The following is a 22,972-nucleotide window of genomic DNA, read 5'->3' as shown; positions in this document are numbered from 1 at the left end:
TAAACGGCAAAAGTATGATAAGAAAAATAAGAGTAGGATAGTGAGTGTAAACAAAATGAAAGAGCAAGTATTGTACAGTTTCTTTAATAAGAAGTGTGATAGATGACAGTTTGACAAAATCGTACCAACCTGGTGCGAACGTTAAGGATGTAAGTGAATCAATTAGAATGCAAAAGCAGAGGGTGAAAGAACTGATAGTAGTAGCAGGAACGAATGATTTAAAACGAGACAAAATGGCAATAAGAGAGGATTTGAAGGAATTACTTGAGGTAGCAAAAGAGAAGAGTGAGAGAGTTAGGATGGTGAGTCTGTTGCCATGGTATGACAGTGAAGAGTATAGAAGGAGGGCCAAAATTGCTAATGACTTTATGCGTGGATTATGCAGGAGGAGTGGTGTGGAATTTGTGGATGTGTGGAATGAGTTCGATGGGCGAAAGGATTTATATAAGATGGATGGTTTACATTTGAATGGATTTGGTGTACGGAGACTTGAAAGGTGTTGTTGAATGAAGTGGATGTGCAGAATCAGGGAAACTAGAGTTATTAAGGGGGGAGTAGATATGCAGACTTTAGGGAGACAGTTGAGTGTATGAATGTGTGTAATATGCCGGCACGAGTACGAAGGACAACAAATCAGAATGGGATAATTAGTATAAGGCATCAAAATAGGGATGGGACAAATGGGCTTCTGCAATTCATGTATACTAATGCCAGAAGTATTAGGAACAAGAAGGAAGAATTTTTGGCCTTGGTTGGCTTCCAGGCCACAGGTTATTGGCATTAGTGAAAAATGGCTGACAGAAGATGATATAGCTAGTGGGGTTGAATGTGAAGGGTATGGTGTGTTCAGGAGTGACAGGGAGAATAAAATGGGGGGAGGAGTGTTATTGATGATAGCTGATGAGCTGCAGCCAAGGAGAATAGAACTGGAACTGCAGGATAGAGAAAAGACCACATTTGAAGCTATTTGGTGTGAGATTGAGACTAGCAGAACAAAATATACAGTTGGGTACTGCTATAGACCAGGTGATGGAATAGATGGTGGAGATAGTATGCATAAGCAAACAGAAGAAATGAGTGGAAAGAGGGTAATTATTATGGGAGATTTCAACTATGGTAACATCGATTGGAAGGAGGAGAGGACACTGTCAGGAAGGAATTGGATTTTATGCGGTTATTAAGGGATAACTATCTGCGACAGCATGTAGTGGAAAATACCAGAGGTCAGAGAGTGCTTGACCTAGTAATTGCAACTGAGAATTTGGCTGTAACGAACATGACCATGTTGCCACCAATTGGTGAGAGTGATCATAGGGTCTTGACTTGGGAGGTGGCTAAAAGTGTGGAATTTACAATTAAGACAGGGTACATGTGAAATTATAGGGCTGGTAAGTATGACACGCTTAGGAGATTGATTGGTTCAGTGGCATGGCATGTAAAACTGCAAGGGCTGGATGTTGATAGTGCATGGGAGGAGGTTAAGAAATGTTTGCAGGAGGCAGTGGCTTACTGTATACCTAGAGTCCAAACAATAAATCAAGCAGGGGTTAAATGGATGAATGCAAAAAAAGAAACAACTGTGGAGGGAATTTAAGGAGAAAGGTGACTGGCAGACACATGAATGGTATAAAGCGCAGGCCAAAAGGGTAACGAGTGTGGTAAGAAAAGCAAAAGCGGATTATGAAAGAACATTAGCCATGCAGGCTAAAGAGAATTCCAAACAGTTTTTTCAATATCTTGAAAGTAAAAGAAAAAATGTATATGGCAGATTGATTTTAAAGAATGCCAATGGTAGGGAGGTAACCGAGTCAGTTGATATAGTGGAATTACTGAGCGAGCACTTTGTAAGAACATATCATCCGGGTGGTGACACTGCAGGAATGAATGAAGCAATGTATATGGCAGATTGATTTTAAAGAATGCCAATGGTAGGGAGGTAACTGAATCAGTTGATATAGTGGAATTACTGAGCGAGCACTTTGCAAGAATATATCATCCAGGTGGTGACATTGCATTAATGAATGAAGCAATAGCTTAAATGGGAATTGTGGTGAATGAAGTGGAGGTGAATAGTCTATTACAAAACCTCAATGTCAATACATCTGCAGGATTGGATGGTATACCAGCTCATGTCATATGTGAAGCAGCAAAAGAATTGTCAGTGCCCTTGACCATTTTGTTTAGTTTGAGTCTCGGGTCTGGGTTAGTCCCAAGGGAGTAGAAAGAGTGAAAATAGTTCCACTGCATAAAGGAGGATCCAAGACTACTATTGCAAATTACTAACCAATCAGCATATCAGGAGTCGTTGTCAAGGAGAATGACAACGATTTAATTGACATCCATTGAAAAATGGATGTCAATTTAATGTGGCAAAGTGTAAGGTTATGCATTTTGGGATGAAAAGATTAGCAGCAGTATATCACATTGGTGGAACCGTTCTCCAGCAGATTGATGAGGCCAGGGATTTGGGAGTATTGGTGGATAGGGAGTTGAAGTTTAGGGGGGCACATTGCAAAAGTGGCTAAATCAGCTGATCAAATCACTTGGTTGCTGAAAAATACTAACAAGCAGAGACAAACAGGTTATTTTTCCTCTGTATCAAATCTTGATAAGACACTATCTAGACTACTGTGCCCAGATATGGGCGCTAGGGTTTCTTCTTGATGGAGAGGAGGTGGAGAAGATCCAGAAATGAGTGACCAAGATGATAGCAGGTCTATGGAATGAACCTTATGAGAACAGATTGAAGATTTCTGGGTTGCAGAAATTGGTTGATAGGTGGAAAAGGGGTGATATGATTGCGACATTCAAATTCCTGAAGGGTTTCTATAAGATTAATTCAGAAGGTATTTTTGAGAATAGGATTGGTGGTGGGAGGACTAGGAGCCATACATGAAGCTGGGAAAGAGTGTGGTTAGCAAGGGTGTTAGAGCTAGGTTTTTTTACTTGGAGAGTGGTGAATGAGTGAAATAAGCTGCCAGAGTCTGTTGCGGGCGCCATGACTATGAATGAGTTCAAGGCGCGGTATGATAGATACTGTGTGAATGTTGAATAGTTGTTCTTGACATGATGATAGGGCCTCGCTCGATGAGTCTATCGACTCCTTCGAGTTGCCCGTAATAATAATAATAATAATAATATTGCACAGGATAGTATAATAAGGTCCCAATAGGAAGAAAATAAGAAGGTAATCTTCAGAACAATCCGACTTTGAGCTATTTTCCTTCCTGATAAGTGTAGGTGTTAGTTGGTTGATTTATGGTTTAGTGGCACAAGAACAGCAGGTTATACTATACCAAATCAAATGTTATAGCAGTACACAGGGTAATGATAAAGGGTACTAAAGAGATAAATTAGTAAATAAAATGTTTATTTATTTAAATATAAAAAGTTAAAAGTTCACGCAGTTTGTTCATGTTTGATAAGATCTGCTTGAATGTATATGGCTCAAACAGATTAGTAAAAATTTCATTCTTCTCTTGTGTGAAGATCCACCAGGATGTGACAAATGGTGAAATCCATGTTACATTTTTCACACATAGGTGGGTCATCAGTGTTCAAACTCGAGGCCCGCAACGAATATTTTTCCAGCCCAGCCAAATGTTTGTCAATGAAAGTGATTACTACATATAGCCGTGTTGCATGCATTTCCTTTACACGCAGGCAAACTATTTCACCCACTATTTCTACCAGTCGATTATATACCTACTATCATGTGCCAAGTTTTTGTTTTTTTGCGGCCCACATAAACTTAAACCTCGTTTATTTGGCTCGTATTAGCCTTTGAGTTTGACATGCTTGGTGTAAGATGACTGATCTATGCACAGCCTTGCAATACAACTTCCTCTCTCTTCTGTTTCTATGTTGATTAGACTTCTTCACCCATAGTATATGTAGATCATTAGGGCAATATAAAAGTGACAGTCCTAACATAGGCTCTCCAGTTGTTTCTGTCTTCAACCTCCTTAAGGTAGAGAATGAAAAATTAGTCCATTTTCTAATATTATCTATCCCACTGATTCTGGTTCATTCCTGGTGTTTTTTTTAAGAAGTGAAGTCCACTAGTGCTATTTTTTAGGTAAAGATCTTGTCTAGCCATGTGACTCAGCCACTGGAGCTGTTTGATGCATTTTAGTGATATTTTCTTGTGTAGCAATAGAGCAGATTTTTCTTCTAACCTCATCATTTGTTATGCGTGTCATATATGGTATCTTCAAAAGTTTTATGCTGCACTTTATCTCGAAGGCCAATAGTCTTTTTCTCATCTTCCTTTAGCAATGTCCAAATCTCGCATCCATTGACTATGCTGCCTATGCTTTAATTTCAGACTTAGTGAACAGTCAGTGTGGATAGGTAAGAATTCAGATTGGTCTACTCAATGTGTACATTACACAATTGGAGGTGGACAGATGGAGTATAAGATCTCTGTAGCTGACGAAGTGAGAAGTTGCAGGATGGAGTGTATACCTGCCATGGAGGAATATTATAATGTTCAGTTCTAGTAACATTGTCATATACACACACCAAAGGAACATATGGCATCTGATTTGTAATATTGAGCTTCTCAAAGTACAGAAAAAATACTAGTCCATGTTAGATGTTCTGGAAGAGACTTTATTTTTAGGCCATAGTTATTAATACAGTTGCAGTAAATTTAGCTCAGTACTGGCTTCTTACTGCTTAGCTACAGCTGCCTACATTGTTCTTCCCAATCGTGTTATAGCATATATATAATGCCATGAGCAGTAGCAGCTCATGGCTTAAAATCTTAGGGATACTGTAACTTTCAAAACATACATACATACTGTAAGTACAACGTATACATGTTTGGATAAAATATCAAAATTGTTTATTATCAATAAAATTATACAGTTTAGTATAATTCAAAATTACTTAAAAATAAAATCCATTATCATAACCCCAATAATGTTCTAAAATAAAAACTATAACAAATGTTAAAAAACACACGTACTAACCACAGTGATAAGTTTTAATATGTAAATATTTCATTCCAAGTATCTTAGGACATCCTCAGTACAGTAATTCAAACAATACCAGGAATAACATACAGTTAGGGCGCATGATTACAATGGAATCTCAATATGCATGCAGTAACGTGTTATAGAAGTAAATTAAAATATAACTGAAAAAAATAATAAATAACATATACAGGGTGTTCGGGATAAATTTGACAGTTTCGTAAGGAAAAAGAAAATCTTCTTTGTATCTATTAAATTTAATGAATTGACAAAAAAACATTACAGGCAGAGTTAATTACAATACTATCAACAAGATTTACTCAAAATAACCACCATTAGCATCGATCACAGCTTCAATTCTGCTTCGGAACCTCGAACAAGCTGATGCTACAGTCTCCCCGGGAAGGGCCGCAAAAACTGTTTTAATTTTATCCATTAACTGGGCTTTTGTATTACTGGAAGTGCGATTGGTGTCTTTTTCAACTGCGCCCCATACAAAATAATCCATGGGGTTAAGGTCTGGGGAGTTTGGAGGCCAAACATTTGGACTGGTGAAGTCGTAGAAATTTTCAGACAACCATTTTTGACTTTTCCCAGAGGTGTGGCAAGGGGCCGAATCCTGCTGCCATACATACGGCCTACCATTGGCTACCCTTGTTATCCAGGGCTTGACTACAGTTAGCAACTCCACGAACAAAGCCCGAATTCCAATGCCAGGGTTCTTCAACACCTGTTCCTGCAGATTTGCGAGGAATTCTGCTGTACGAACGCAATCAGATCGTCTGCTAGGGATCTTTCTTCTTGCTACATCCTCGTAGTCACCATTGCAAGTCTCTAGTTCATGCCTGATTGTTTTTACTGTATTCAGGGAGCATTGGGCAGCAGTCGTAATATCCTTATTTTGATGGCGGGCACGAATCATCATGATACAAGTTATTCTCTTCCATGATTCAGGTGGGTTCCAGCTATCCATCCTTTCTGACATCTTGTATATGAATGAAGAAGGGTCCAAACTTTTAAATGAAGAGAAGTGTGTGTTAATACATGTAACTTACGGAAAAATATAATTAATTATAAATATGTCAAATTTATCCCGAACACCCTGTATAAAGAGATTATTTTACACATTTTGTATGACAATTTCCATACTTCAGGAATAGTACGAACGTCATTGCGGTTTAAATTTGGTCTGTTTTATAGGGCTTCAGCACTTTCTTTATATAAACGTTCATGTTTATATAAAGATCTATGTAAAAGTTTCAACTTTTCTCGATGGATCCTATGGTTTGGGTTTTCAACTCAGTGTTGAGAGAGACCAGATTTCTGCGGTTTGAAAAGACGAATGTGGTCTTGATGTTCCAAGATGCATTTATGAACTGAACTGATCTACCTGTCTGTCCAAATAAGACAAATTGCAAGAGATGCAATGGGATCTCATAAACGCCAGGTGCAAGTCAGAAAGATTGTTCTTAGAAGCAACAGAATCCCTGAAACATACTCCGAATCTCAATAAATTTGAGATTCGGAGTATGTATAAATTTGACTAAGATTTGGGAGACAGTCATCTTAAGACATAACCAGTACCTGCTTTTTATCTCGTTTTTTTTTTTTTTTTTTTTTTTAGAACTTTAGTCTTTGTGTTATTGCTACAATATATATATATGTATATAAACACACAGGATGGTTCAAATTTCCACATACAAACTTTGAGGGGGGAGGTAGAGAACATCAAAATCAACCATGTTCACATAGGAAAGCATGACAGGAAACGCCACCGGAAGGTACTAACAGGGACACAAAGATACAGAAATAACAAAAGGCAGTAAGTAGTGTAAAAAACTTTATTAGGCGTAACTGAACAGTTCAATAGTAGTTGGACACATAATATGGTTTCACATTAGGTGCTCAAAGTTACGACCATTAGCAGTGATGCATGTCTGACACCGACGACGCATTGATTGCCGTACATTTTCGAAAATACCTGCAGTTTCCCAGATATTAGCAGGGGCGATGGCAATTCTTGCCAAGAGGTCCATGTCAGAGGCAACAGGCGTTTCGTACACTATGGCTTTAAGGGTCCCCCACACACAGAAAAATCAATGCTTGATAAATCAGGTAAGCATGGGGGGCAATGTGAAGGGATCCACCACCCAATCCATCGAGCCCCCAAAGGACCTGTCCAAATACCAATGCTCAGAAATGCCAAAATGGGCTGGAACCACATCTGCTGATGCACAGCCACTGGAACATTGTTCAGTAAATCCAGAAGAACTTCTTCCAGAAAGGTCTGATATTTCTGGGAGTCCAGTCGGGGTGGTAACAGGTATGGGGGGGGACTAAACAGTTAGCGACGATACCTGCCCATATATTAATGGCGAAGAATTGTTGTGCAGCATGTGATCGCACAGCGTGTGGGTTCTCATGGACCCACACATGAGCATTGTGGTGATTGAAGACCCCTTCATGGGTAAATGAAGCTTCATCCGTGAACAAAACACAAGTTGGAAATCCAGATCTATGGCACTTTTCTGCAGAAACCACTGTGCGAATAATCTTTGGCCATCAGTAACTGGACCCGTTGCAGATGAAATGGATGTAAGGACTCAGAGTGCAAAACGCAAAATACACTGGATTGAGATATCCCCACAGCAGAGGCAATGGCACGTGTGCTTGTCTCTGGATTATTGTCTATCGCATGCAACACCTCCTTTTCCGTGGCAGGATTTTGCGTTGATCGTGGCTGCCTACTATCATGCCTGCAGTCCCCTGAATGATCCATAGTCACACAAATTCTGATGCAAATGCGCAAACATGCACATTTTGCATCAGAATGCACAAATGCGATGACCAGCTGCTCGTCCATTACTGTCAGCTAACCGGTAAACGAGGTGTGTGTCTGCAATCTCAGAGTTTGTAAAACAACACGTTCTTCGTACGACATCGAAAGCTTGAATGAAGTCCCAATTGCTCACCTGGAGTGCTGGTAAACAGTGCCACCTATCACTTTCGGGTGGCGTTTCCAGTCATGCTTTCCTATGATTATGGTTTATTTTGATGTTCTCTACCTCCCCTCAAATTTTGTATGTTGTATTTTGAACCATCCTGTATATATACAGTATAATTATATTTATTATTATTATTTTTTTTAAGACAGAAGGTGCCTAATTAGGGCTTTAGTCTTTGTGTTGTTACTACAATTTTGTTAAACTAGTCCCTTTGTTACACCATGTTGTTGTAGTCTCACGTACTGTGACAAACTGTGTTTTTGTGCTCTGAAGATGCTGGTTATAACACCTGCAAAATATCAGCAATAAGTCAATAAATAACTATTTACTTATAATTCTGTGTTCTGATATATATCATCAAAATTAAATAACATGGTTGGAAAACAAGTTTCAAACAGAGAGAGAGAGGGCAAGTGACTTTTGTGTTAAACTTGGTAAAAGTTTTATCGAAACACATCAAAGGCTTCAAGAAGCATACAGTGATGAATGCTTATCCCATACTCAAGTTTACGAGTGGTTTAAGCGATTTCAAAGTGGTCATTAGACACTTGAGGACGACGAAAAGGAGGTTGTCCAAAAACAAGACTGAGAGAAGTTAACATCCGAAAAGTGTGTGATTTAATCAAAGAAAACCCGAAATCGTCCGTGAGATTGATTGAAGATGAATTGGGGATTCCAAAATCAACTGTGCACAACATTTTGACCGAATGTTTGGGCCTTCGTAAATTGAATTCGCGATTTGTTCCCCACAAGTTGACTGACGACCAAAAAATGTATCGAATTGAACACTGTAAGGGTCTCATTAAAACCGAAGGACTCAAACTTCCTTGAAACGATAGTTACTGGTGACGAAACGTGGTGTTTTGAATATGAGTGCCGAAACAAAGTGCCAGAGTGCTGTGTGGAGACCACCAGAAAAGGGTCATCCGAAAAAAAGTCACTCAGAGAAATCAAAAGTAAAGCCAATGCTGATTTGTTTCTATGATTCCAAGGGCATTATCCAAAAAGGATTCGTTCAGCCTGGCCAAACAGTCAATGGTGAGTTTTATCTTGAAGTTTTGAAGCAATTGATAGCGAGAATTCGTCGTGTACAGCATGAATATTGTGATGCAGGCTGCTGGTCACTTTTGCACGATAACGCACTATCTCATCGTTCAAACATTGCGAGACAGTTTTTGAGCAAAAACCAAGTTTGTGTGTTGGATCACTCGCTGTATTCACCTGATTTAGCACCTGTGACTTCTTTCTCTTTCCCTGACTTCATTTGCCGATGAAAGGAAAGCGATACAACACCACTGAAAATGTTCAAGTGGCAGTAACTGCGATTCTCAACAGTATCCCAAAAACAGATATAAAAAACTCATTTAAAGGATTAATTGACCATGTCAAACATTGTATCGAAGCTGAGGGAGAGTATATTGATTGAAATAAAAATGATTTGAATAATTATAATTGGCCTGTGTTTTATTTTCTATCAAAAGTTCGGTTTCTTTTTGGACAGATGGTGTATAAAAAGGGTATGGAAATTAGGAAGGAGAGCTTAGGTCCATATAGAATTCTAGACAACTTTTGTCCTGTGAATTTTAGGATTCAAGATGCCAAAAATCCTAATAAAATTATAAGTGTACACTCGAATAGGTTAAAAAGGTACATTTTAGGGAGTAGAAATTAAGTTATATTAGAAGACAATATGAAATATTGAAAGATGAGGGTTGTTTTTTTGATACTAACTGCATCTCTTTCACAATCATCTAGTAGGAAAGGAAATAGTTTCAAACCTCGTAATTCAAATACACAGCAAGCGAGAAAATTAAGCAATTCAGGTAAAACAAAACCTAATGCAAGAAATTCCAGAAACCCCAGGGTACATAATTCAGATAACGTACAACATGAGAGTGATGATAATCAAAAGGACTCTAACATGGATGAAATAGTAGCAGAGTATCACAGGTTAGTTAACTTAGAGTTAAATAAACCAGAGGAATGTAAAAATACCTCTAATTTAGTTAATGAATAAAGAATCTCAGCCTGTAGAATTTGATTCTGATAGTGATGATTCTGTAGATTTAGAACATAATTCAAGTAGTTTAAATAAAATATTTTAAAAGTGCAGAAATGAAATTTGTGAGTACAATAAATTGAGAGTTGTAAATTCTGACTTATCTCTACAATTAGATGACTTTGAAATTAGTGATTCAGAGATTGTAAATAAATAGGGGTGCTTAAGGGTCAAAGCTGTATAACTGAGAAGAGATCTCCGCATAGCCTTTAAAGAAATGTGGAGAACGAACCAGGGCTTCTGACCTAATGTCCAATCCTCACCTTCTCGTGGTGCACCCTGTTGGGTATCTACCTGGATACCGAAAGAACAAGGATGGGCTGGCAATTTGGGATTTAGTCAACCAAATTGTATTGTTATTGGTTAAGCCAAAATAAAAAATGATGGTATAACATGACAAAATTTCATGACGGCTGGGGCGTCGCCCAGTTAAACAAGTCCACCATTGTTTTCGCCAGAGAAAAAGGGCAAACAGCGAAAAGTCAGCTACTTGAACAAATCTGAAAACACACCCCAACTCAACATCACCAGAGTTAAAGATCGGTACTATCAACATAAGAAGCCTGAATGGCAAAGAAATGGAGCTAGCTGAAGAATTAGATAAGTACCAGATCGACAATATAAAAATGTGCACAAATTATTCACATGGATAGAAGAGGCAAGGAATAAGAAAAGTCTCATTGACTATGTTATTGTTAATAGTGATGTTTTCTCCCTAGTGCAGGACACCAGAGTGTACAGAAGATTTGAAATTGGAAGTAATCACTATTCAGTCTAGAGCAGGATAAAATTGAATTTCATATTCAAAAGAATAACATGTAAGAAAGTTTTAAAGTGAATAAAAGTTGAGCAGCTCTTAGATGTCAACTGTAGACTAACATATACAAAGATTATTGAAGAAAAGATGAAAGAGTTTGAGAACAGGAACCAAACCTTGGAGATTCAGTGGCAAGCCTCGAAGATAACCATGATAGATTCAGCCAGAGAGGCATGTGGTGAGGTTCTCTGCAACAATAGAAAAATTAGGACTCCATGGTGGAAACAGGAAGTTAAAGAGGCAATGAAGGAAAAGAAGAAAGCATATCAAAAGTTCCTGTCAAATAAGTCAGTTTTGCTCTTAGAGAATACAGAGATAAATGTAAGAAAGCAAAACAGTGTGTAAAACTAGCTAAACAAAAGTCATGGGAGGACTTTGGCAAAAAATAGAAAATAAATATCAAGAAGGTGGTACGATATTCTGGAGGTTGTTAAAGAAGCTTAGAAATGGAGGAAAGAGTGCTGTAAAAGGAGTTAGAGATGATAAAGATGCATGAAAACAAGAGAAAAAGATATCCTTGAAGTATGGAGTAATTACTTCGACAAATTGCTAAATGAAACAAGCAGTGATAGCACAGTGGTAAAAAACACTCAACAGGCATACAGTCAGAAATACATATCCATAGTTGAATTAGAAAAACCCATCAAAGGCTTGAAATGTGGAATGGCAGCAGGAGTAGATGATATTCGACCAGCAATGCTGAAGTATGGTGGTATAAAAGTCTTACAGTGGATGCACTGCATAGTTCAGAAAGCATGGACAGAGGGACGAATTCCCAATGATTGGAGTACAGCTCTCATAGTACCCATATATAAAAAGGAAAATAAAACTGAATGTGAGAATTACAGAGGTATTTCCCTACTGAGTGTTCCTGGCAAGATCTATGCAACTATACTTGAGAAACGGTTGAGAAGAATTGTGGAAGAAAAGCTTGGTGAAGAACAAACTGGATTCAGGTCAAATAGAGGCTGTCAGGTTCAGATCTTCACTTTACGACAAATAGTCGAGAAAGCATGGGAATATAACAAAGATCTGTATTTAAGTTCTGTTGATCTGGAAAAGGAATATGACAAAGAGCCAAGGGAGAATCTTTTCAATACACTACAGTTATATGGTGTCAATGGGGCATTATATCAAGCAATACTTAGTCTGTATTTGAGTTGTAAGTCGGCAGTTAGAATTGAAGGATGTACAGGTAGATGGTTTAATGTTAAATCTAGTGTCTGACAAGGATGTACATTATCCCCTCTGTTATTCATTATCTATATGGATCACATTATGAAGGAAAGTGGTATTAAACATGATATCAGAATTGGAGATGTTAATGTCAGCTCTTTGCTTTATGTGGATGATGTTATACTTCTAAATAAATCCGCTACAAGTTTGCAAGATTCGCTGACTAAATTGAATAACTGTTGTAATAGATATGGCATGAAGGTCAGCATTAAAAAGACAAAGACAATGAAAATAGGTAGAATTGTTGAAAATGTCAACTTCGTTGTGAATGGGGAACCTGTGGAACAAGTAAAACATTTGCGCTACTTAGGCACGATTTTTACTGAAGATGGTAAATTAAATATAGAAATAGACAACAGAATCAGCAAAGCAGGTGTGGTGGGAAGTCAACTGAATAAATTCATATGGAATAAGAGAGAAATTAGTCGGAACACTAAATTAGCTGTATACAAGACAAGTGTTCAAACCAGTTTTAACTTATGGATCCGAGAGCTGGGTCAGAAGTAAAATACTTGACCAAAGACTAGAGACCACAGATATGAGAGCCCTGAGAAAGTTTAGCGGCATGAATAGATGGTATCAATGGCAATATCATACTAAAAATGAGGATATTAGGAAAGAACTTGACATTGTCGGCATCCAGGAATGTGTTAGCAGAGCTAATCTCAGGTGGTATGGTCACTTAAACAGAACGGGCGAGGAAAGAGTAGCAAAACAAGTGTTCTCTGCCAGGTTGGCAGAAAAACGACCCAGAGGAAGACCAAGATATAGGTGGATTGATATGGTACAATGTGGCTTAGATGATAGAAATATAAGATCTGATAATGATAATATTGGAGTTTTGACAAGTAATAGACTGATTTGGAGGAAAATTGTAGAATGGAAGTTAGTAATGATGTAAATTTTTCATGTAGTACTATCATATCCTCTACACCCCCTTGAGGGTACATGTCGGAATTTGATGATGAGATTGTAAATAATGATAAGCAAGAACCACATTATTATTTAAGATCTAGGAATAAGCATTAAAAGTTTTGTTAGATGTAAGATAAATAAGTAGAAATTTTTTTAAAAAATTTGAGAGAAAGATGAAACTGATGTAAAAATAATTATAATTTAAAATTCTGAATATTTTTACAAATTGTTTATGTTAGTACATTATTGGTTTTGGTTTCATAACACGTACATTGGCACTTGTGATGTGCCTGCTACTGATGTTATTTTCTCAAAATGAAAATGTAAAGCATGTAAAGCATTTATGTACGTAGTGAATTTGAATAGTTGTGTTACTTTCAGAAATTTTATTGTACTTTAAAATTATAAAGTGTTGTGTTTTATAAAGACATTCTCGTTATGCTAATGGGCACGAGTTAGCCATTATACCTAACTTCTTGGTTGCCACTTTCATGGAATACGCATGCTCGGCGAAGGGTTTGATGTGCGATTGATAGCTGACAAGGAGAGCATTCTGTATCGAAGTAACTGGGGGTAAACAAGAGAGAGCTAATGGAAGTTTAAGAACGCAGACGGAAGAATTTTGTTCTTATGAAGTTTATTTAGTTTTATGTGACAGTTGGAGAAATATTAATAGATTCCGAAAAAGGAATCGTAGAACTGTGAGCCTTTAAAGTGGAGGAGTTAAGACTATCAATAAGTAATGGTAAATAAAAGAAGATATTGCAACTGACGTTCTAAAGGAATGTTCGAAGAAACGCCGATTGGAAAGTTTCATCTGTCTTAAGGATGCCGCATCTATTTGTTATTTCTACTGGAAAAGGCAATGGAATTAGCACAAATTAGATAAAGCAGTTGTTTATAAAACAATAGAAAAAACCTTTTTCGCTGGTACAAAAATTAGCAAAATTGAACTGCATGAGGTAAGAGCACTTATACTTCGGTGAATTCAGAATATTTATACTTCAAAGACAGGAGGAATAAGGGTGATAAGAAAGGATCCCATGGAAAAGAAGAAGAGAACCTTATATCTTCGGGAAAAGGCCTTAACAAAGAAACTGACTATGAACATTTTGTTATTGTGTAAAAAAGGTGTTTAGTCTGGCAGACATGATTAAGTATGTGATAAACAAACCAGTAATAGAATGAGTCAGAGAATGGGTGATCTCCAAAGCTTAAGTTTTTAAAAGCCCTGGGATTTAATTTTGCAGTTAGTTGTGTAATTTTAATTGAAGTGTATATATTGTTTAGTTTTATTAAATGTGTATATTTTTTGTATTTGGTCTTGAGTCAGTGATTTTCCGGATTCTGAAAGAAACAGTTAAAAGTCATTGCACCAATCGGAATTGAACCCTTGTGTAATAATAAACACTCAGAATAAAAAAAAAAACGTTGTAGAGATAATCTCATAACAAATGAACATTGATAATTATCAAAACAATTGGTGCAGCCGGTACAATCAATAGTTTCTTATCTAAACAAATAGTGTAGCCGACAGAATTGATAATTATAAAAATAAATAATCAAATAATCTCTTCATCTCATTACAATACATTGTTCATATGCTTTTCTTTTTAGACAGATAGGTGTGTTTACTTTAAAAATTTTATTTTATTTCCCAAATTCTCCATCCTTGGTTTATTCTTTGTTTTATTTCATGTTCCCAATTTCTATTATGTTAATTATTTGACCTAGATATTTGAATTTACACAGAAAACAATAGGAATGGAGTTGGCTTTCTAATTCACAAACTAAGAATACAACAGATAATAAGTATACAAGGAATATCAGAAAGAATGGCCCAACTGATTCTGAAAATAAACTCAAGAAATAAAATTAAAATCATTCAAATATATGCACCAACAACAAGGCCATAAAGACAATGAAATAGAAGAATTTTATAAAAAACTGGAAGACCTCATGAACAAAGAAAAAAACTCATACCTTAATCATAAGTGACAAACTCAAAAATAGGAATAAAATCAAATGCATAACAAACTCCACCAGGAAAATTTGGACTAGGAGACAGGAATGAACATGGAGAAAGATTAATTAAATTTGCAACCAAAAATCAACTAAAAATAGCCAACATCTTCTTTAAGAAAAGCCCTCAACAAAAGATAGACATGGAAAGAGCCAAGTGATATAACAAAAAATGAAATAGATTACATCCTAGGAAGTGACCATAGAATGCTAAGAGAAAGAATAAGTATAAATACAAGAGTAGAAAGAAGAAAACATATACCAAATGGAAATAAATAAAAAGATATTGGAAGCAAAAGAAGAAAAAGATTTAAATTCTCTAAAAAAAAGATATTATAGATATAATTATAAATAGTTTAAATTAAACGTATTTGATTGTTTGAAAATTAAACATTCAACTTATTGTTTTAATACTACCATATTGTAATGCGTGCAAACACCTTACATTCTTTGCCTACAGTTTGCTAGCGAAACTGGTAGGCAAAGAATGCAAGATGTTTGTAAGCGTTACAATATGGTCAGTATTAAAACAATAAGTTGTATGTTTAATAATTATAAACAGCTTAAATAAAATTAAAAAGAACTAAAGAAAAAACAGCAGAACTCTAAGCCTAATCGAAAAAAGAAGAAGCATGAAGCAAAACTTAAAATTATATAGAAAAGGTGGAACTAAACAAAACCATCAAAAAGAGATTAAGAAACGAAATAAGAGAATATAACACAAAGAAACCATTGAAAAAAAGCAAAAGCATAAAACTATCATGAGAATGCTAGAAGAAGGAAAAGCACCAATAATCAATATTAAAGACAAGAATGGTAAATTGATCCAGGAAAGACACAAAATAATAGAAAGAATTGAAGACTTCTACAGTAATTTATATAGCTCTTAACAACCCAATCACAAAATTTCAATATAAAACCTATAAACAAGTTTTTATCATTTACCAAACTCCTCTAGGAATTATTCACTTTAACCGATTAAAGTGATTAATTCTCGTAAATTATTCACTTTAACCGGTAATTATTAATAATAACCGGATTTATCACTTTAACCGTAACATATATATATACAAGGGGATACCCAAAAATAACTGGAAATTTTTTTTTATTGTTTATAATATCATGTTCTAGTCTCCTTCAAAGTACTCTTCATGTGAGTCAATGCACTTGTCCTACATTTTTTCCACTGCTGGAAACAGTTCTAGAACTCTTCAAGTGGAATACTGTTTATGACCGCCAGTGACTTTTCTTTCAGTTCGTCCACATGAATAAATCTGCCTTTCATGGGCAATAATTCATTGGAGAGAGATTAGGTGAGTAAGGAAGGTGGGGAACAACCAACATGTTGTTTTTGTCAATCAGTTCTAAAGCCGGTACAAGATCTAGAGGGAATCTGCAATTTTTGTATACCAATGCTAGAAGCATTCGAAATAACAGAGAAGAATTTTTGACATTAGTCAGTGAAATCTCACCAAAAGTTGTAGGCATTAGTGAAACTTGGCTGTCAGCAGAAGATGTGGTCACTGGAATTGAATGTAATGGGTACAGTATTTTCAGGGAGGATAGAGAAGATAGAACAGGAGGAGGAGGAGTACTGTTGATGATAGCTGATGTGTTGCAACCAAAGAAAGTAGTATATCATGATGATAGACATGTGAATGAGAGTTCATTTGAGGCAGTCTGGTGCGAAATAGTGACCAACGCAACCAAACATACAGTTGGATGCTGCTATAGGCCAGGGAGTACGGGGGGAGATATTGAATTCATGCATCAGCAAATTAGTGCAATGAGTGAAGGCTTAGTGATTATTATGGGGGATTTTAATTATGGTGATATCAATTGGAAGGAGGAAATATCACGTAGCAAAAAGGAAATGGAGTTCATACATCTTCTACGAGATAATTACTTGAAACAGCACGTAACTGACGGGACATGTGGTGTGAGAGTGTTGGACCTGGTTATTGGTTCAGAGGTCATATGCATAAGTAAGGTGTCCTCGTTACCTCCAGTTGGTGAAAGCGATCATGTGGTATTGACTTGGGAGGTTGCAAAATCTGTGGATTTTTCTATTAAGAAGGGGTATGTACGGAACTACAGGTTAGGCAATTATAACAAGCTTCGGAGTGAGCTTGCAGCCATCCCATGGCAGAACATATTGCAAGGGAAAGATGTTAGCAGTGCTTGGGATAAAATCAGCGGGTATCTGAGGAAAGCAATATCAGATTGTGTCCCCATGGTCAGGAGGTCAAACAAGGCAGGCATTAGATGGATGAGCAGTAGTATCAAGCTTGAACTGTAAAAAAAGAAAATGTTATGGAGAATTTACAAGGAGAAAGGCGATCAGGACACCCATGAGCAGTACAAGGCTCAAGCTAGGAAGGTTATCAGCATAGTAAGAAAAGCTAAATCAGATTATGAGAAGACCTTAGCCAAAGAGATCAAGGGTAATCCCAAAGAGTTCTTCCGCTATGTGGCAAGTAAGAGGAAGAATGACTTCGGAAAGATAACCTTAGTGGGTGCTGATGGTATTGAGGTGACAAAATCAGATGTAATAGTCGAGTTACTGAGTGATCACTTTTCAAAAGTCTATCACCCAAGCGAGGATATCTCTATACCTATAGCAATACCTAATGTGAGAATTGAAGCTAAAGAATCAGAGGTATTAAATATATTGCAAAACTTAAATGCAAACACTGCGGTAGGCTTAGATGGAATATCAGCTCGGGTGTTGCATGAATGTGCAAATGAATTGTCAACCCCTCTTACTTGGATATTTAATTTAAGTTTGAACTCTGGTATGGTCCCTAGGGAGTGGAAGTTAGGCAAAGTGGTTCCTTTGCATGAGGGTGGCTCTAAAACTGCGGTATTGAATTACAGACCAATCACCATCTCAGGAGTAGTGGTAAAAGTATTGGAAAAGTTGGTTAAAGACAAAATTCAAGAATGGGTGGATCAGGATATGATACTCTATAGAGGCCAACATGGTTTTGTTAAAGGTAGATCCTGCCTTAGCAATCTCTATTCATAATAGAATAACATCTGAGTTGGACAAAGGAACTGGCTACACAGTGGTACTTCTGGATTTTGTTAAGGCTTTTGACAGGATACCCCATAGAACACTGTTACGCAAATTGGAGCAGATGGGAATGGATATTAAATTAGTGATATGGATAGGAGAATGGCTCAGAGAGAGATACCATAAGGTGGTGTATGGAGGAGCCGAGTCCAGAATGAGGCAGGTGACCAGTGGTGTGCCTCAGGGCTCTGTGCTTGGGCCAATGTTGTTTAATTTGTATATAAATGATATAGGAAACGGCTTAAAGGGAGATATTCAGTTGTTTGCTGATGATGCAAAGTTGTGTAGTGCAATAAAAAATCAAGCTGATGTTGAAAGTTTGCAGGAGGATTTAAATAAGCTGGTAAAATGGGCAAAAGAAAATGGATGTCAGTTCAATGTGGAAAAGTGTAAAGTCATGCATTTTGGGATTAAAAGATTACCAGCTGTGTACTACATTGATGGAAAGGTACTCCAAGAGATTGATGAGGCTAGGGACTTAGGGGTATTGGTAGATAGGGCGATGAAGTTCAGAGGACACATTGCTAAGGTGTCCAAGATTGCACATAGGATTACTTGGTTGTTGAGGAACACACTGACATCCAGAGATAAAGAGGTTATTATTCCCCTTTATAAAGAATTGATACTTCCACATTTGGATTACTGTGCTCAGGTCTGGTCACCTGGATTCCTTGGAGATGAGGAGGCTGTGGAGAGGGTTCAGAGAAGAGTGACCAAGTTGGTGAGTGATATAAAAAATGCTCCCTACATTGATAGATTGAGAGCTTGTGGATTGCAGAGATTGGTTGATAGGCGAAGAAGAGGGGATATGATAGAAACATTCAAATTACTAAAAGGTTTTTATAGGATTGATGCAGGGGAAATGTTTCAGCTGTGTGATAGTGATGGAAGAACAAGAGGTCATCTCTGGAAATTAAAGAAGAGTGTGGTTAACAAAGGTGTCAGAACAAGGTTTTTTGCCTGGAGGGTGGTGAATGAGTGGAATTCATTGCCTGACTTAGTTGTGAGCTCTTCGTCTGTAAATGAATTCAAGAAGAGATATGATAGATATTGTTTTGCTAGTTTGGGTCTCTCGCGATGAGTCTACTGACTCCATGGAGATACCCGTAATAATAATAAAAAAACTGTTAGACAAGGCCATGTTGGCTGGGACATTGTCGCAGTGCAGCAACCAATCTCTGCTATTCCACATTTCTGGCCATTTTCATCACATGCTATCATGCATTCTTCTCATAATGTTAAGATAAAAATGTTTGTTCACTGTCTGTCCATGAGGAAACAGTAATCAGTAAAAAATTGCCAAACTTGCTTGTAAAGAATTAACAAAAAAGGAGCCAAAACAATGAACCAGTTCACACAGGATGACAATTGCATTGACTGGCACAGAAAACTGCACATAATGCCTAGCTGCATCATCCATAACTAGAAAATGTGCAGGTGCCAGTTCAGATTGCAGTTATTTTTGGGTACCCCATTGTATGTATATATATATATCTTTTATATATCTATACTGGTCTGAAACATACAGCAGCAAAATTCAGTGAAGAACATCAGTGTACAATGGACCTCTAAGAGGCCTGAATGCAGTTTATATGTTACTTGGTTAAGGAAGTCCAAGTAGCAGAGATATTGTTGTGTGTGTGGGTGGGAGGGGGGTATGACCTAAGGTATAAACTGGATTTGAAGTTTGAGAAAAAATACCGAGATGTTCTGGGGCTAACTGGGAAATGGATTTAGACACCATAAATTTATCACAATCATAAACAGGGAGGCATCTAGCAAGTCAACCTGGAACTGGAAATAATCTGAAGGTTGTACATTAAGATCACTGATTATTCATGTGTAACAACCAACCGATTATGAGATTTCTGAATTAGCAGATGCTTGGTCTGACTACCATCAACAGAAACTACTCTGGAAAATGATGTCAAAAATTCCAGGAATGACTATTTAGATAAAAATGAGTAAACAATAACTGTTTGGTTTCTGTAAACATAAAATAACACAGTAGTCATCTAAAGCGCCATTACACAAATATAAATTCCCACATAATCGATATTACAATAAATGTAAGGATTTTTATATCAAAGAATACTATGATTACAATCCATATAAATACCCTATAACAAAATATATATTTATTAACTATAACTTACTGGATCCATGGTGAAAGTTGCTCTATCCCAATCAACTGAACATCCCATTAGCTTCAGCTGTTCATAAATACGATCACCTTTTCTGGTGGGAAGAGAGAGAGAGAAAACAAAGGTTAAGCAGATATTAGCTCAACAAATGTAAAAGATGCAGACAGTCAGGTTATGTGATCTAATATTACTGTCGTAGTATTAAGAATAAGAACAGAGAGTGGGTTGGTACCTATGAACTGAAGAAATTCATTTAGGTATATGGTAATTGGCAAAGGTGTGGATTCCACCAGTATCTTGACAAATACAAACGAAAGTTAAAAAAAAAGCAGATGACTCAGATTTGAAGAAGTGACCAGGCAAATAGATATTCTGAAAGTTTCTGTCAATTCTCAGTGTTTAGACAGAATTAAGATAAAAAGGAGTAATGACAAGGAGAACCAATAAGAAACTCCAATACAAGTTAATAATAAGGGAGCAAAACATTAGAAAACTGTAATTAACCTGATAATAAAGCAAAATGAAGAGATGGCAAAGTACAATACACAGATTCTACCCTTCAAATGTTAATTCACTTTTTCATTTTTCTTTTTTTTTCTTTTCATTGCCTCAAAAATGAGGCAATGATGAGTGATTATGACCATTATAACTTTAATTTCACTAATAAAGTGAAATGGCGTTAAAAATGTCTGTCTAGAGCAGGGAGGCATAACATATGGAACACGAGATGGATGCAGTCCATTCAATAATTTAATGTGGCCTTCAGCATAAACTTGGGTGCTTAAGGGTCAAAGCTATATAAGTGAGAGGAGACCTCCACATAGCTTTTAAAGGAATGCGGAGAACCGACCAGGGCTTCAGACTAATGTTCAATCTTCACCTTCCCGTGGTGCACCCTGTTGGGTATCAACCTGGATATTGAATGATCGAGGATGGGCTGGCAATTTGGAATTTAGCTGATCAAATTGTATTCTTATTGGTTAAACCAAAATACAAAATGATGGTACAACATGACAAAATTTCATGCCGCGTGGGGCATCGCCCAGTTCAACAAGGCCACTGTTGTTTTCGCCAGGGAACCAGGGCAAACAGCGAAAAGTCAGCTACTTGAACAAATCTGAAAACACACCCCAACTCAACATCATCAGAGTTAAAGATCGGTACTATCAACATAAGAAGCCTGAATGGCAAAGAAATGGAGTGAGCTGAGGAATTAGATAAGTACCAGATCGACATAATAGGGGTTACTGAAACAAAAATGACAAAAACTGGTGAGATCTTTCTGAGCAATAAATACAAAATGTTCTATTCAGGCAATGACAATCAAGGAAAAGAAGGAGTAGCCATAGTATTCAACACAAAATATGAGAGTAATCTTCTTGAATGGCAGGCAGCCTCAAGTAGAGTGATGTGGGTAGATATCAGAATGGGGAACTGGACAATGAGACTTATTTGTGCCTATGGTCCCACAGAAGGTTCTACTAAGGTAGAAGTGGAGGAATTTTTTGAGGCTCTAGAGAAAGCTACTGACACAATGAAACAGGAAAAGTTGGTCCTTGTTGGGGATCTAAATAGCAGAGTAGGAAATGATTGTGAGACATACAAAAATATTTTGGGAAAATTTGGAGAAAAGAGCAAAGCTAATAATAATGGCAAATATCTGTTGGATTTCTGTTCAGGACATGGACTGGTTATTACTAACACCATGTTCCAACATAAAAATGTGCACAAATTCACATGGAGAGAAGAGGCTAGGAATAAGAAAAGTCTCATTGACTATGTTATTGTTGATAGCGATGATGTTTTCTCCCTGAGCGTACAGAGGATTTGAAATTGGAAGTGATCACTATTCAGTCTTGAGCAGGATAAAATTGAATTTCATATTCAAAAGAATAACATGTAAGAAAGTTTTAAAGCGAATAAAAGTTGAGCAGCTCTCATATGTGAACTGTAGACTAAAATACAGAAAGATTATTGAAGAAAAAATGAAAGTGTTAAAGAACAGGAAACAAACCTTGGAGATTCAGTGGAAAGCCTTGAAGAAAACATTGATTGATTGATTCAGCTAGAAAGGCATGTGGTGAGGTTCTCTGCAAGGATAGAAAAAATCAGAACACCATGGTGGACACAGGAAGTTAAAGAGGCAGTGAAGGAAAAGAAGAAAGCATAACAAAAGTTCCTGGCAAATAAGTCTGCTTGTGCTGTTAGAGAATACAGAGACAAATGTAAGAAAGCTAAACACCATGTAAAACTAGCTAAGCAAAAGTCGTGGGAGGACTTTAGCAAGAACATGGGAAAAAAATATATGAAGAAGGTGGTACGATATTCTGGAGGTTGTTGAAGAAGCTTAGAAATGGAGGAAAGTGTGCTGTAAAAGGAGTTAGAGATGATAAAGATGACATGAAAAAGTGAGAAAAGATATCCTTGAAGTATGGAGTAATTACTTTGAACAATTGCTAAATGAAACAAGCAGTGATAGCATAGTGGTAAGAAACACTCAAGAAGCATATAGTCAGGAATACTTGAATAGCAAAAGCCATCAAAAACTTGAAATGTGGAAAGGCAGCAGGAGTTGATGATATTAGACCAGAAATGCTGAAGTATGGTGGTATAAAAGTCTTACAGTGGCTGCACTGCATAGTTTAGAAAACCTGGACAGAGTAACGAATTCTCGATGATTGGAGTAGAGTTCTCATAGTATCCATATTTAAAAAGTGAA

At 36.9% G+C, this 22,972-nt stretch overlaps 1 protein-coding gene across 1 annotated transcript in view; it reads right to left on the bottom strand.

The window, feature by feature from the left end:
* ValRS (Valyl-tRNA synthetase) overlaps positions 1-22,972 on the bottom strand; it is a 464,082-nt gene that overhangs the window by 334,365 nt on the left and 106,745 nt on the right. Inside the window, exon 6 of the mRNA XM_090401956.1 lies at positions 20,266-20,347. Within this exon, the coding sequence (XP_090258082.1) occupies positions 20,266-20,347 (82 nt within the window). The remainder of the gene's footprint in view (positions 1-20,265; positions 20,348-22,972) is intronic.

This window comes from Typopeltis vanoorti, chromosome 12, assembly GCF_054136105.1.
Source record: "Typopeltis vanoorti isolate ZY-2024b chromosome 12, IOZ_Tvanoo_1.0, whole genome shotgun sequence".
NCBI lineage: Eukaryota > Metazoa > Arthropoda > Arachnida > Uropygi > Thelyphonidae > Typopeltis > Typopeltis vanoorti.
This window is presented reverse-complemented; position numbering and strand designations above follow the sequence as displayed.